The 16781-nt window shown below is 40.0% G+C and overlaps 1 protein-coding gene across 6 annotated transcripts in view; it reads left to right on the forward strand.

Annotated features, from left to right (window-relative positions):
* prdm2b (PR domain containing 2, with ZNF domain b) overlaps nucleotides 1-16781 on the forward strand; it is a 172822-nt gene that overhangs the window by 91834 nt on the left and 64207 nt on the right. For 4 of the 6 annotated variants that reach the window (XM_043675650.1, XM_043675651.1, XM_043675653.1 and 1 more), the window contains one exon: nucleotides 633-653. The exons of the other annotated variants lie outside the window; for them this stretch is intronic. In XM_043675650.1, the coding sequence (XP_043531585.1) occupies nucleotides 633-653 (21 nt within the window). The remainder of the gene's footprint in view (nucleotides 1-632; nucleotides 654-16781) is intronic. 6 annotated transcript variants of the gene reach the window in all.

Raw genomic sequence — 16781 nt, forward strand, 5'->3', positions numbered from 1 at the left:
GCTTGCTGATTTGTTCACACCCATTAGCCTGTATATTGATGTCCTTTTAAGCCATTCCAACTGAAGTCAACTAACTCCACTTGGATGAAGCATTGAACATTCCTGATCTGCATTGCATTGCTCAACAGTTTATTGGAATTTAAGAGATCATTTGACAATGTGGGATTTTAAAATCCAAGCGTTTTGTGAATCAGTATTTAACTGAAGTATTTAATTTATTTGGAAAATGTACAACACCTAGACAGTTCTGACAATCTGACTATTGTATTATACTTTGATATGGAGTGCCCAGAGCATTCTGGTTTTAAGTTCTGCCATTAATGTCTTCAATATCAAAAATACAATACTGTTGAAATTTAACTACAAGTAGAGATAGTCTTGAACAGATACTGCTCCTTGGAAACATTTATCAGTTTTTGAATGAGCGTCTGGGGGCAGCAACGTATCAAAGATGCTCTGACAGTTTTAAAGGAAATGGTCAAGAATGTATGATAATATAAAAGAAATGAAACGCACAGCAGCATTGCCAGTATCTGAAAGGGAACATTTCAGGTAGAAACCTTGAAACAGAATATTGTACAATACACTTTCTGCTTATTTTTTTGCCATTTATGGAATTTTCTGTTACCAAGCATACAAAGGAACACCGAAAGGTTAGTGGCTTTATTACTTGCTTTTATTCCATGAATAATGTAGGAGAAATAGTTGCCTGATGTATAGCCTTGATTTGTTTGTTGATTTGAAATTAATTTTAATTTTAAGTCAATTTGATTATTTCTAAATAAAGATTAATTTTAAACTTTAGTACCTTTGTTGATGTTGCAGTGTTGCTTAACTGCATAACTGAGTGATATCATTTTCCTGATTTTGCAGAGTTAGCTTGTCCCTGCTGGGTGAAGTAAGAGTGCTTAAAAATGACTTCCCTGTGCCGGAGCTAAAGAGGGAGAAATCAACTCCTGATTGTTATCCAATGATCCTTGTTCAAAAAAATTACCATCAGACTAAATTTGGTTGTACTTCATACCCTTGGTAAATAACCAGCAAACATTTTACATCCAGGTTTATACATGAAGAACAGTTGCTGGGATTTGGTACTATAGATTTGGTACTGTAGCATCATTGACCAGAAAAAGTTAGCAGTTAGGAAGGAGAAAGTAGATAATGCCAAGGCATTAGTTTATTATTTTTATTTCACTTTCACTGTGTCAACAACTTTGTGATACATTTGTTGGTGAGAAGTCTTGAGATTTCTTAGTGCATTTTGTGGATGTCAGATTATAATCAGTTTATTTATTTGGTGATCTTGTCTTCTAAATTTACACAAAAATATTTGAATAGAAAACCTTTGAATAGGAAACTAGAAGTTGAAGCTGGGATTTCATTAAGATTTCATATGGAAATAAAATTCAACATTGTAAGTAGCATAGCATCTTTCAATGAATGACTGCAAACACACTCTGGCCCCATTGCATTCATCTATTTGAGTTACTTTACTTCTACACTAATTTATGAAAATCTTTTAATATCAACATTCCTGAAATGTTTTACACAGTATCTCTCTTATTCTGCTACCTGCTATTGCCTCATTCTTTATTATTCCTTTAGAATTTGTGGGCGGCATGGTGGCACAGTGGTTAGCACTGCTGCCTCACAGCGCCAGAGACCCGGGTTCAATTCCCGACTCAGGCGACTGACTGTGTGGAGTTTGCACATTCTCCCCGTGTCTGCGTGGGTTTCCTCCGGGTACTCCGGTTTCCTCCCACAGTCCAAAGATGTGCACGTCAGGTGAATTGGCCATGCTAAATTGTCCGTAGTGTTAGGAAAAGGGGTAAATGTAGGGGAATGGGTGGGTTACGCTTCGGCGGGTCGGTGTGGACTTGTTGGGCCGAAGGGCCTGTTTCCACACTGTAAGTAATCTAATCTAATTTAAAGCTCATTCCATAGAAAACGATACTATTCCTTTCCAGACCTTTACTGTCAAATATATCTGAACGCCAAGTTTTCAGTCACTCGAGTTCAAAGTCTTATCACAAAGCTTTGGCAATTCTACATCCTCCCCGCAAGCTACTTGTAAAGATTTTATGCTTGATCTGCTGTCAAAAGTCACTTATGATTCCCATTTTCAATGCAAGTGTGCCATTAAAGAGATTGCTATAACATCATGACTTTGTGCAATACCATTTGATCCAGTTAATGTCTCTGAACAGAGCTTACTTGGGAATGATTTTAATGGCAGGGTGATGCCAGTGGTGAAGCTAAATGCCACATTGATAGAACTTGCTGTCATTCCAATTTCTCAGCCCTTACAGAACAGGAAAGTACTTTTCCCTTCACTGATTTATATAGACCACCTTTCTGACAAGTAAAGGTCCATGCCCGATGATTGTTGTATCAGTAATTTATGATAACGTGCACTTCTGCATGATTCCTCCTTGTGAAATCTAGCCTGCATTTTAAACTGGCTTAATTTAGCAGTAAGGGAAATGGATAATGTGATGACTGCCAATGCTTTGTGAAAAGACAAATGGACAGGAAATCGCTTGTTCCTGAAATGTTCTATGCTGTCAAACTGCAGTCCAAATTTTAACTTTTTTAGCAATTCTTGTTTTGGTTCTGAAGCCTTTAATAAATAGGAGGGATTGTTGGTAGGATAAAACACCTTGATTTATCATTATTGTATCCTAGTCTTTCAAAGCAGCTCAAAAGCATTAATTTGAAATAATCTGTTTAGGCAATAACTTTAGTGTCAAGAAAAGCATAATTTGAAAATACAGGTAATTCTTCTATAATCTGCTGGTTGTGTTCTTTTGCAATCCTGTGTCATAGAAAAGTTGTGCTTTAGAAATGGCACTTACCATTTCACGCTTTAGAAACAATGCCCCCAATTTGTCAATATAGCGAATTTGTGTTAACGAAACTCACATTATAGCAGAACGACCTTGCTTGCTTAGTATGCTGTACATCAGCGCATTAAAAGTAGGAATGAGGAAAACTGCACCATTCTTTGTTTTAGTTGTAGTTATGCTTAAATTGAAGACTTAGTCTACATGTCATACTTACAACCCTTTGTTCTGACAATATTAACATTTTCTTAGCTAAATCCATGAGAGATTTTATGTTAAATGGCATCTTTTTTTCAAACATTCATGTTCTGGTATGTAGTTTCTTTTTTTAAAAAATAATGGAGTTTGGTTTCAAATCGATGGACTTTTTCTCACTTCAAAAAAATTTTAATGTAATTGTATAAGTTACTTCTAGCACGGCATTTGATCTCTGAGAATCTTTTCAAAAAGAAATAAAATGCACTGCTTAAAATTAATTTCTTAAGGAGTACTAAGATGCTCAAAAACAATGTGTGGAAATCATAATATGAAGAATAATGATCATAACCCTTTTAACCTTCTTCAAATTCAGAAATACATGGTGGACAAGGTATTCATTTACAGGACTTATAGATCTTCTCCTTGACAACCAGCCTTCAAACCTCTGAAGGCTGATCTTCCCTACAGATGTCTAGTGTATTTGTATTGCACCAAAGGCATGCAGAGAGTCAGTTATGACTTTGTTTGCTTTAAAACCTTACTATCCATGAGAATCTTTTAACTTATTCCAAATCACATTCAGATTTTCAAAACAAGGCAGTTTAGTGATTGAAAAATTATCTTATATTGGCCAAAAATGATCATATGCAGCATACTCGCAAGTTGTCAAGTGCAAAAAATAAAACAGGAAGTTGATTACCTTGACAACTCATTGGGTCAAGGAATTTAAAAACTCAGAATTATGATTGTGTTACAGGATTCTCTAGTCCCAGGTGCAGACGGATGTTTCTGTGGCCAGCAGTGAAAAATCTGAATGGTGTGTTGCTTCCCTGGTGCCAGGATCACGGAAGCCTCAGAGAGGGTGCAGAATATTCTGAAGGGAGAGAGGGGCCAGCAGGAAGTCATTGTACACATTGGAATCAACGACATAAGAAGGGAAAAGGTTGAGATTCTGAAGGGAGATTATAGAGAGTTAAGAAAAAATTTAAAAGGGAGGTCCTCAAGAGTAGTAAAATATCTGAATTACTCCCGGTGCTGCGAGCTAGTGAAGGCAGGAATAGGAGGAAAGAGCAGATGAATGCATGGCTGAGGGGCTGGTGTATGGAGAAGGATTCACATTTTTGGATCCTTAGAAACTCTTGGGGTAGAAGCGACCTGTGTAAGAAGGACGGATTGCACCTAAATTGGAAAGGGACTAATATATTGGCAGGGAGATTTGCTAGAGCTGCTTGGGAGGATTTAAACTAGTAAGGTGGGGGGGTTGAGACTGAGACTGGTACAGTTGAGAACAAAGGCAAATCAGGGCAGGCAAGGGACAAAGCAGAGAATAAGGTAGGACTGATAAATTAAACTGCACTTATTTCAAAGTAAGAGGCCTAACAGAAGGCAGATGAACTCTGGGCATAGTTAGGAATATGGGACTGGGATATCATAGCAATTACAGAAACATGGCTCAGGGATGGACCGGACTGGCAGCTTAATGTTCCAGGATACAAATGCTACAGGAAGAACAGAAAGGGAGGCAGGAGAGGAGGGGGAGTGACCTTTTTGATAAGGGATAGTATTACAGCTGCACTGAGAGAGGATATTCCTGGAAATACATCCAGGAAAGTTATTTGGGTTGAACTGAGAAGTAAGAAAGGGATGATCACCTTTATTGTATTGTATTGTAGACCCCCTAATAGTCAGAGGGAAACTGAGAAACAAGTTTGTAAAGAGATCTCAGCTATCTGTAAGAATAATAGGGTGGTTATTGTAGGGGATTTTAACTTTCCAAACATCGACTGGGACTGCCATAGTGCCAAGGGTTGCCATAGTGCCAAGGGTTTAGATGGAGAGGAATTTAAATGTGTACAAGAAAACTTTCTGATTCAGTATGTGGATGTACCTATTCGAGAAGGTGCAAAACTTGACCTACTCTTGGGAAATACCGCAGTCAGCTGACTGCGGTATCAGTGGGGGAGCACTTTGGGGCCAGTGACCATAATTCTATTAGTTTTAAAATAGTGATGGAATAGCATAGACCAGGTTGAAAAGTTGAAGTTTTAATTTGGAGAAAGGCCAATTTTGATGGTATTAGGCAAGAACTTTCAAAAGCTGATTGGGGGCAGATATCCACAGGCAAAAGAATGGCTAGAAAATGGGAAGCCTTCAAAAATGAGATAACGAGAGTCCAGAGAAAGTATATTCCTGTCAGGGTGAAAGGAAAGGCTCGCAGGTGTAGGGAATACTGGAAGACTAAAGAAATTGAAGGGTTGGTTAAGAAAAAGAAGGAAGCATATGTCAGGTATAGACAGGATCGATCAAGTGAATCCTTAGTGTATAAAGGTAGTGGAAGTATATTTAACAGGGAAATCAAGAGGACAAAAAGGGCACATGAGAGAGCTTTGGCAAATAGAGCTAAGGAGAATCCAAAGGTTTTTTTTTATACATACATTAAGGACAAAAGGGTAACTAGGGAGAGAACAGGGCCCCTCAAAGATCAGCAAGGTGGCCTTTGTGTGGAGCCACAGGAGATGGGAGAGATACTAAATGAGTATTTTGCATCAGTATTTATAGTGGGAAAGGACATGGAAGATATAGAATGTAGGGAAATAGATAGTGATATCTTGAAAAATGTCCATATGACAGAGGAGGAAGTGCCGGATGTCTTGAAATGCATAAGTGGATAAATCCCCAGGACCTGATCAGGTGTACCCTAGAACTCTGTTGGAAGCTAGGGAAGCGATTGCTGGGCCTCTTACTGAGATACTTGTATCATCGATAGTCACAGGTGAAGTGCCGGAAGACTGGAGGTTGGTTAACATGGTGCCACCCATTAAGAAAGGTGGTAAGGACAAGCCAGGGAGCTATAGACCAGTGAGCCTGATGTCGGTGGTGGGCAAGTTATTGGAGAGAATCCTGACTGACAGGATGTATATGTATTTGGAAAGGCAAGGACTGATTAGGGATAGTCAACTTGGCTTTGTGCGTGGGAAATCATGTCTCACAAACCTGATTGAGTTTTTTGAAGAAATAACAACAAAGAAGATTGATAAGGGCAGAGTGGTGGATGTGATCTATATGGACTTCAGTAAAGCGTTCGACAAGGTTCCCCATGGGAGACTGGTTAGCAAGGTTAGATCTCGTTGAATACAGGGAAACCTAGCCATTTGAATACAGAACTGGCTTAAAGGTAGAAGACAGAGGGTGGTAGTGGAAGATTGTTTTTAAAAATGGAGGCCTGTGACCAGTGGAGTGCAAAAAGGATCGGTGCTGGGTCCACTACTTTTCATCATTTATATAAATGATTTGGATGGGACCATAAGAGGTATAGTTAGTAAGTTTGCAGATGATACCAAAATTGGAGGTGTAGTGGACAGCGAAGAAGGTTACCTCAGATTACAATTTATTGGTCAGAATATTGAGTACAGTTGGGAAGTCACATTGCAACTGTACAGGACATTGGTTCGGCCACTTTTGGAACATTGCGTGCAATTCTGGTCTCCTTCTTATTGGAAGGATGTTGTGAAACTTGAAAGGATTCAAAAAAGATTTACAAGGATATTGCCAGAGTTGGAGGATGTGAGCTATAGGGAGAGGTTGAATAGACTGGGGCTGCTTTCTCTGGAGCGTTGGAGGCTGAGGGGTGACCTTATAGAGGTTTATAAAATCATGAGGAGCATGGATAGGATAAATAGACAAAGTCTTTTCCCTGGGGTGGGAGAGTCCAGAACGAGAGGGCATAGGTTTAGGGTGAGAGGGGAAAGATATAAATGAGACCTAAGGGGCAACTTTTTCATGCAGAGGGTGGTATGTGTATGGAATGAGCTGCCAGAGGAAGTGGCAGAGGCTAGTATGATTGCAACATTTAAAAGGCATCTGAATGGGTATATGGATAGGAAGGGTTTGGAGGGGTATGGCCAGGTGCTGGCAGATGGGACTCGATTGTGTTGGGATATCTGATCGGCATGGACTGAAGGGTCAGTTTGTGCTGTACATCTCCTGTGGTTCCACATAAAGGCCATCTTGCTGATCTTTGAGGGGCCCTATTCTGTCCCTAGTTACCCTTTTGTCCTTAATGTATGTGTAAGAACCCTTTGGATTCTCCCTAACTCCATTTGCCTCATGTCCCCTTTTTGCCCTCCTGATTTCCCTCAAGTATACTCCTACTGCCATTATACTCTTCAAAGGGCTGGTTTGATCTCTCCAGTCTATACCTGACATATACATCCTTTTTCTTAACCAAACCCTCAATTTCTCTAGTCATCAACATTCCCTATACCTACCTGCCTTTCTTTTCACCCTAACAGCAATATACTCTCTCTTTATCTCATTTTTGAAGGCTTCCCAATTTCCAGCTGTCCCTTTTCCTTCAAATATGTGCCTCCAATCAGCTTTTCAAAGTCTTGCCTAATACCATCAAAATTAGCCTGCCTTCAATTTAGAACTCAAGCGTTTTGAGTGTTGGAGCTGTGTCCATCCATGCAACTGGAGTATATTTTATCACAGTTCAGATTTTATGCCTTGTGGATGGTGGACAGGCTTTGTGGAGTCAGGAGTTGAGTTACTCACCACAGGATTCCTCATGCTAACTGCCTCTTGAAGACAAAGTATTTGTATGGCTGATCTAACCCAGTTTCAGATAGGTGGTAAGACTCCAGGATGTTGATAGATTCAGTGATGTTAAGGCCATTCAATCTCAAGAAATAACTGTTTGACCTTCTCCAACAAGAGACAAGGTACTGGATATTGAAAAGGCTATGGGAAAAGACACTCTGTTGACTCAAATATTACTTGCTACTTATCAATCCATACCTGGATTGTCCAGGTCTTTGCTGCACATGAACTTTGACTACTTCAGTATTGGGGGGGCTACAAATGTACTGAACATTGTCCAGTCTTCAGCCAAAATCCCCATTTCTGACCACAAGATGGAGATAATGTCATTGCATAGCTAAAGATAGTTGTATAGAGGACACTACCTTAAGTGATTCCTGTAGTGATGTACTTAGACTGTGATTTATCTCCAACAGCAGCAACCATTTTCCTTTTGAGTAGATAGGGATCCAACCAGCAGAGAGCTTTCTCTCTAATTCCCATTTGACTCCAGTTTTGCCAGAGCTGCCAAGATGTCAAGGGTTGTCACTCTCCCTTCACCTCAGGAGTTCAGTTGTCTTTTTTTTTTGTTTTGACCAAAATTGTAATGAGGTTAGGAGCTAATAGCCCTGTCAAAGCCCAAAATAAGTGTCAGTGAACATATTATTCCTTCGCAAATGCTGCTTGCAAACACTGATGACCTCCTTCTATTACTTTGCAGATTAAGAGTGGATTGATATGGTTATGAATGCCAGGTTGGATTTGACCTGCTTTTTGCCGATAGGAACATGCCTACACAATTTTCCATATTGTTAGGTAAATACCAGTGTTGTACCTGTATTAGAATCGTTGGATTAAAGGCATGACTTGTTCTAGAGCAGAAATCATCAGTACTATTGCCAGAATGTTGTCAGATCCCGTAGCCTTTTCAATATCCAGTACCTCCAGCCATTTCTTGATATGTTGAGTGAATTGAATTGATTGAAGATTGACATCCGTGATGCTGGGAAAGTAAGGAGAAGGCTGAGATGGATTATCCACTTCTGGCTGAAGACGATGCAAGTGCTTCCTCCATGTCTTTTGCACTGATGTGTTGGGTTTCCCCCTTATTGAGGATGGGGATATTTGTGGTGTCTCCTTCAGTGAGTTGTTTTATTATCACTATTCATGATTGGATGTGACAGGACTTTAGATCAGATTTTTTTGATTGTCGGACCTCTTAGTTCTTTCTGTTGCATGTTGCTTTCACTGTTTGGCATGCAGGTAGTCCTGTAATGCATGTTACCAGGTTGACACCTCCATTTGGGTATGTCTCCTTTGGCATGTGCTCCTGCACTCTCCTTTGAACCAGAATTGATCCCCTGGCTTGATGGTAATGGTAAAGTAGGGTATATACCAACCATGAGAATACAATTCTGCTGAAGGTCTATATTATCCTGGATGCCCAGTTTTGCATTATTAGTTATGTTCAAAGACTGTCCCATTTAGTAGTCAAAAAGCATGGCGCTGGGAAAAAGTACAGGTCAGGCAGCATCAGAGAAACAGAAGAATCAATGTTTTGGGTATAAGCCCTTCATCAGAAGTTCTGATAAAGGGCTTAAACCAGAAATGTTGACTCTCCTGATCCTCGGTTGCTGCCTGATCTGCTGTGCATTTTCTAGTGCCACGCTTTTTGACTCTTACTCTCCAGCTTCTGCAGTCCTCACTTTCTCCCTGTCCTGTTTAGTATGCTGGTCGTATGTCATGATACAATGGCAGGTGGCCTCAATGTGACAGGGATTTGATTTCTGCAGTCACTGTGAAGGTGGTCACTCTTACTGCTACCATCATATTACAGATGCGTCTTTGACAGATTGAAGACACCCAGGATTACTATCTACTGACTATGTATACTTTGGTGGATCTTTGGTGGATCTATCATATTGATGGGACAAACATACCCAAAGATGGTCATGCTGGGATCTGGGATATTGTAAGGTATGATTCCAGGCTATTGCTTGAATAGTCAGTGGGAAAGCTGACTCAATTTTGATACAATCCCCTGATTTAAGTAAGGAGAACTTTGTAAGACCAACAGGGCTAGGTCTGCTGTAGTCATTTCTGATACCTAGGTCAATACAAAATGGTCCATCTGATTCCATTGCCTTTTTAAGATTTTGTGGTAGTTTTGATACAAATGAATGGCTTGTTTGGGCATTTCAGAGGGTAGTTAAGAGTCAGCCACATTGGTGTCGCGTGTGTGCCAGACACTATCAGGACGACAGATTACCTTCACCCAAAAAGAGCAATGAACCAGATGAGGACTCTCAAAAAATCGGCAATAGTTACATTGTTGCCATTTGCCTTGTTTTTAATTTGATTTTTTTAATTTAAATTTTGCCAACAAAGCACAGCAGATGCTGGAGATCTGGTACAAAAACATGAATTGCTACTGAAACTCAGTAGGTCTCTCAGCATCTGTGGGGAGAAAGCAAAGTTAATGTTTTAAGTCAGGTGACTCTTCATCAGAACTGAAAGCAGCTAGGAAAATGTATTTGTGCTGATGACAAGGTTAGGGAGGATAGTAGAGGTGAGCAGATAAGTGGAGACAGAGCCCGTAGATACCGAGAGATATGAAAGGGGTAGGCAGATGAGCGGTTCCTGTTCTGTTCACACACTTCCACAAGAGTGAAGAACAGAACTGAGCAGTTGTAATTGAAATGATATTTATGTTGTTTCAGCATATATGGTTTGCTTTTGTAGTCTTTGATTTTATGTATAAAGCTCAGGATTCCATAGGCTTTATAAGCAGTTATGGTAGCCTATCCTGCTGTGTTTAGATTTGTGCATAAATGCCCACTGATCTGTATCCTGCATCCCTGTTGAAATTACTCCATTTAGCATGTATCATCATTCCTCATCCCTTCCTACCAAGTGGCTTATGATTTGCTGTATTGAATTTTAGTTATCCATACCACCAATGTTTATGTCTGCTTGAAGTATATTATCATCATCATGCTATGAAATATATTCCCAATCTAATTTTTATTTTAAAATTAATTTGGTTCAAATGGATGCGATTTTTAATCCCTACTCTAGCAGAAATATTTATTTGATTCAAGTCTGTGCCACGCTGTGTTTACCATACCAATATTTGGGTTTATCAATAAACTTATGATGGGCATACATAATTCGTGCAAGCATTACAAAACTATTCAATTGAATAGTTTTAGTAGCATCCTAGTTACTTGGACTGTGTTGCAGCATGGTATTGTGCGCCTACATCCATAGTGCTGCTGACCACAAGTTTTCATGAGGAAGGCAAGTGGAGAGCATATGCTTGGTCTGCACATCCACTCCAGGAGTCTAGTGCTGAAGGGACATGGAAAGATGCGATGCCTCTTTGACTACTATGATGTTCTAATACAATTGGCAGAAGCCTTGGAAGGATAAGGTAAATAGATTTTCTTTTTATTGATGTAGACAATCTAAAAATGAAAGATTACCTTCACTTATGTACAGTTGGATAGGTTTCTGATTTGAATGCTTCACCTTGAACCTTGATGCAATAACTATTGTTAGCTAGTGAAAGTAAAGAATAGGCTGCAGTATTGAAGAATCTGACGGCATTGTTGTTCGGCTTACAATACATTTTTTAAAATTCCCTTGTGGGATATGGCATTGCTGTCCAGCATTTTTGGCCTGTCCCTAGTCGCAAATGCGAAGACAATGATGACCTCCCTTCTTGCTGTTAGGGAGGAAATTCCAGGATTTCAGCCCAATGATCAGTGAAGAAACTGATATATTTCCAAGCCTTGAAGGGGAAACATGCAGGTTGTGATGTTCCCATGCAGCTGCCCTTGTCCAAGATGAAAGTGGTCCTGGAGCTGTCTAAGGATCTTTGAATTTTTGCAGCGTATCTTGTGGATAGTACACACTGCTATTACTGAGCACTGGTGGTGGAGAGAATGTATGCTTGTGGATGTATGGCAATCAAGCAGGCTACTTTGCCCTGGATGGTGTCAAGCTCCTTGAGTCCTCTTGGAGCTGTACCTGTCCAGGCAAGTGGGGAGTATTCCATCACACTTCTGACTTTTGCCTTATAGAAGGCAGATAGGCTTAGGGCATCAGGGGGTGAGTTTCTCGCCACAGTATTCCAAGCCTGTGATCTGCTGTTGTAGCCACTCTGTTTAGTGATCTTTGGTCAATGATAAGACCCAGGATGCTGATAGTTGGGGAGTCAATAATGTTAACACTATTGAATGTCAAGATGCGGTGATTAGATTGTCTGTTATTGGCGATGGTCATTACGTGATATTTGTGTAGAGTGAATGCTACTTGCCAGCCCAAACCTACATATTGTCCACATATTGTTGCATTTGAACATGAACTGCTTCAGTATCTGAGGAGTTGTGAATGGTGCTGAACATTGTGCAATCGTCAGTGACCATCCCTATTTTTGACCTTCTGATAGAGGGAAGGTCATTGATGAAGCAGCTGAAGATGGTTAGGCCTAAGATAGTGAGTTGGTTCCATTACAGTGGACATCAAGCCATCCAATATTTATTCATGTTGTATGATGCATGTAACTTAGTCATCATGGATTTCCCCCTGTAACTGTCACAATTTATTATTGAATCTGCAATTATACAGGGGAAAAATGTTCTCTAGATAGTTGCATTTTGAAGAATTGGATCTATAACATGGAAACCTCCATCAGTAACTGAAGCTGACATACCACTGTCACAAGGCATTAACATTCTAATATTTTCACCCTATTTAAATTGTCTGCACTAGTGTCATTTGTCCAGCACTGGTACAGTTGTGTATCTATAGAAGTTTATCCTTGTGTGATTGTAAACACATACGGTGCTGCAAAATCTTATTTCCTTAAATACTGGTGACTGCCTCTGTTTCCACTTTTCATTCAACTGCTTTCGGATTGTTGAAAATGTGCAAAATCTTTCGAATGTTGAAGGCATTTGCTTCAAATTGTTCCAGAGGTATCATTATAACAAGAATTGTTCACTTCACATGATGTTTACTTGATGCTTGTATTATCACTGGTAGAGAACTTTGGCATTTTGGAATATGATCCTTGTCTGTATGTACTGGTTTCAAATTTTCTTTTTCATGCTCTTGTCTTTTAGTTGTGCTCTCCAAAGCACTCAAACAGAGAAATCTAGTTTCTCACCAACAGTGCAAGTAAGGTACTTTCTAAATGGTGAGAAAATTAATAAAGCCAAAGCACAAAGGGATCTGGGAGTGCTAGTCCAGGATTCTCTAAAGGTAAACATGCAGGTTGAGTCCGTGATTAAGAAAGCGAATGCAATGTTGTCTCTTATCTCAAGAGGGTTGGAATATAAAAGCAGAGATGTACTACTAAGACTTTATAAAGCTCTGGTTAGGCCCCATTTGGAGTACTGTGTCCAGTTTTGGTCCCCACACCTCAGGAAGGACATACTGGCACTGGAACGTGTCCAGCGGAGATTCACACGGATGATCCCTGGAATGACAGGTCTAACATATGAGGAACGGCTGAGGATACTGGGATTGTATTCGTTGGAGTTTAGAAGATTAAGGGGAGACTTAATAGAGACGTACAAAATAATACATGGCTTGGAAAAGGTGGATGCTAGGAAATTGTTTCAGTTAAACGAGGAGACTAGGACCCGTGGACACAGCCTTAGAATTAGAGGGGGTCATTTCAGAACAGAAATGCGGAGGCATTTCTTCAGCCAGAGAGTGGTGGGCCTGTGGAATTCATTGCCACGGAGTGCAGTGGAAGCCGGGACGCTAAATGTCTTCAAGGCCGAGATTGATAGATTCTTGTTGTCTCGAGGAATTAAGGGCTACGGGGAGAACGCTGGTAAGTGGAGCTGAAATGCGCATCAGCCATGATTGAATGGCGGAGTGGACTTGATGGGCCGAATGGCCTTACTTCCACTCCTAGGTCTTATGGTCTTATGGTAGAAGCCTGTGTTGAATTTATTCATTAGTAAGTACTTGCCTGTCTCCCTTGAGCTGTGATAGTAGAGTAGTATAGGGTGCAGTTTGATGGATGGGCTGGGTGCACAAGCTTTGTCACTAAGTGAAGAGTGTGTAAAATAATTAGAGATTTGATTTTGTCACGTACCTAAGTACAGTGAAAAGTTTAGTTTTGCATACATGCTGATCATAACATACAAAGATCATAAAGGTGATGAAACAGAGCGAGGAATAGATTTGAAATCAAATTTGGTCCACTCAGTCTAATAACAGCAGGGAAGAAACTGTTCTTGAAGCTGTTGGTATGTGTGTTCTAAGCTTTTATATCTTCTGCCTGACAGAAGAGGTTGCAGGAGATTATAACGGGTGGGAAGGGTCTTTGTTGACTGCCTTTCCATGGCAATGAGAAGTGTAGTTGGAGTCAGTGGATGGAAGGTCAGCTTGTATGGTGATCTGGGCTGTGTTCACCACTTTGTGTAGTTTCTTACGGTCCTGGGCCAAGTTTTTGCTGTACCAAGCCATGATGCATCCAGATAGAATGCTTGCTTATGGTGCAGCTGTAAATGTTGGTGAGGTTCCTTTATACTTGTGCTGAAATTCCTTAGTCTCCTAGGAAGAAGAGATATTGTTGTGCCGCCTTGACCGTTGCACCAAGGAACTTGAATACATTGTCAATAACTCAACTATTAATGAGTTGAAAACAACTTGTGAAAAATGTCAAATTCATGACTTGCAAGATCTATCTCTCCATAGGAATGACAATTAATTTATTAGATCTTTAAGGACCTTGAAAGGACTTTGCTTTAAATATTTTTTTCTTCTTAACTCCATAGATCTACTTTTATTTGTTACTGGTTCTAAGGTAGATTTAGAGTATTCTCACTCAGTGAGTGGCGAACCACTCAGTAATTGTATCTGTGTTGCATGTTGTGCACATTACAAAGGAATGTCCTAATTCAGATCTGTTACTTGCGACACCTTGAGAATAGATTCTGTACAGATGTCATATTAAGGGGTTAGTTAGCTAGTTGGCTGCGTGGCTGGTTTATGCAGTCTAAAGAAAACCTTTTCCACTCTGTTTTGAGGTTTGAAGAGGGAAGATTGTCAAATATTGGCTGGTAGTAAAGCTAAGATATTCTGTTTCTACTTTTGTTTGCTTGTGACTTACTGTCTGTTTCTTTGCATGGGTGAAACTTATGGGCTGTCTACTACAAAAGTCAATGTCTTCAAAAATACACTAATAAGATTTAAAGCAAGGAATGCAAGTAGTTCCTTACATATGCTTTGATTTATGTAGGAATTGAGCTTTTAATTTTACTGCTGAGGCGCCTGCTGTTTTACGCAGCAAGAATTTAGTGACCTGTTCCCCAGAAATAGACAGCAAAGCAGTGCATAAAACTGCAACCAATCCACTAAGGAAATATTGAAATGAAGTTGAATTAGAGTTTTTGACATCTAATTCAGGATTTCATACTATTGAAAGAATAAAGAGGGAATAAAGAAGGATAACTGAAAATTTCAAATTTATTATTAGAACTGAAACTAAGCAGGCAAAGCTGAACATGCTGGTTCACTTCTCCAGAAACTAAAAAAACACAAGCTGTGACTGAATAATGGTCTTTAAAAATATAAAGACATTCAATAACACAGATAACCAATCTTTTTTCACCAGTGAACAAGTCCAAAACTGGGCTTATAAAGACAAGATGATGATCAATGAAGAATTCAGAAAATTCTTTATCCAGGGAGTGAAGGGAATGTGGAACTCGCAACCGAAGGCATATGGGATCGATGTATTTAAAAAGATTGAACACTTTGTGGGGGGGGAGCGAATGGACTGTAAAACTATGCCAATAGTCTTAATCCTGGATGAAGAATGGGAGCAATCCCACTTGCTCCCATGGGAGTGCATGTACCAAGAAAGACCATTTTGCCTGGATAACCAGCTTCTGTGTGGTAACTTTGATATAATTTTGCTTTACAATAGGAGATAAAACTGAATGCAACCAAGTATTTAATTCTTCCATAAATGGAGCAGATAACGAATCATCATGCCTGTGTAACTTCGTTTAACATTTTCTGATACAATGAGCTGAATTTAAACTGGGAAGGAGAGGTAGGTTTTACTAAGGGGTTAATTCCTTAAAGTGGCATGAGATTGGGATCATGACATCCTACCACCCACTTCTGTGTCTCAACTGAATGTGGAATTCCTTGTAGCTGTCAGGCAAGTAGCTATTATCTGCAAATAGAAAATAAAGTGCTGTTTAACTGACCATTCTGGCTTTCACACCTAATTTCTTAAGCTGTCAGCAAAGTATCAAGGTCAACCAGGCAAGTCCATAGAATACATAGGATATTGACCCTGTGGTGAAACTGACAGTTTAGGAATGCTTTGAATAGTAAAACTGGGGCTTTGACCATGGCTAGGTTAAAGGCTGAAACTCTCAACATTTCCTCAAAGCTGTCAGTACTTTGCAGGTGATTGCTAGTTTCTTGGAGGTCATTTCATCTGCCTTACACTTGATTGCTGTCAGCTGTTACCATCACATGCTGTATATCTGTGGCAGAAAAGAATTACCAGAAAGTCAGCCACACTAGTAGCAGCAGCAACTGCCATTTGCTCAACCATATGGCGTTCCACAGGCCAGAGGAAATGGATACAGAAATCTAACTCCTAGGAACTGAGGCATTCACTTTTCAACATGCAGTTCCCAGGCAGATCAGCACATTTAACAATTCTGAGACCAGTGCCTCAGGAGGCTCAGGATTTTAGTCAGTCACTGCCAACATCTGCACCCTCCTGGGACAAGACCAACTTTCCAAATGGGCATGCATTGTCAGTGACCATCAAGGTGGCTGTCATCTCAGGAATTAACTTTTCTGATTCACTAGGGAGATGATCGTGTTGCAGTAATGTAACTAGACAAGAGAAATTTGACTGAAAAGTCACATGTGACTTCATCAGATTTGCCCTGCGTGGCTTGGAGAAGTGCAAGACAGGAGTCATTTGTTGTCCATAAAATAGCAACAAGACTCCAAATTTGCACGTTTAAGTTTGAAAGAAAATAACTGACAGACCTGGGTTGCTTTTTAAGAATCATGGCAAACCCTTGAAGAGGATAGTGGGCTGCTGCATTCCATGTGACCTAAATGTACACACTCTGTGCTGTTTGGAAGGGACTTTGTCACGAG

Source organism: Chiloscyllium plagiosum, chromosome 34 (assembly GCF_004010195.1).
Source record: "Chiloscyllium plagiosum isolate BGI_BamShark_2017 chromosome 34, ASM401019v2, whole genome shotgun sequence".
NCBI classification, from domain to species: Eukaryota; Metazoa; Chordata; class Chondrichthyes; order Orectolobiformes; family Hemiscylliidae; genus Chiloscyllium; species Chiloscyllium plagiosum.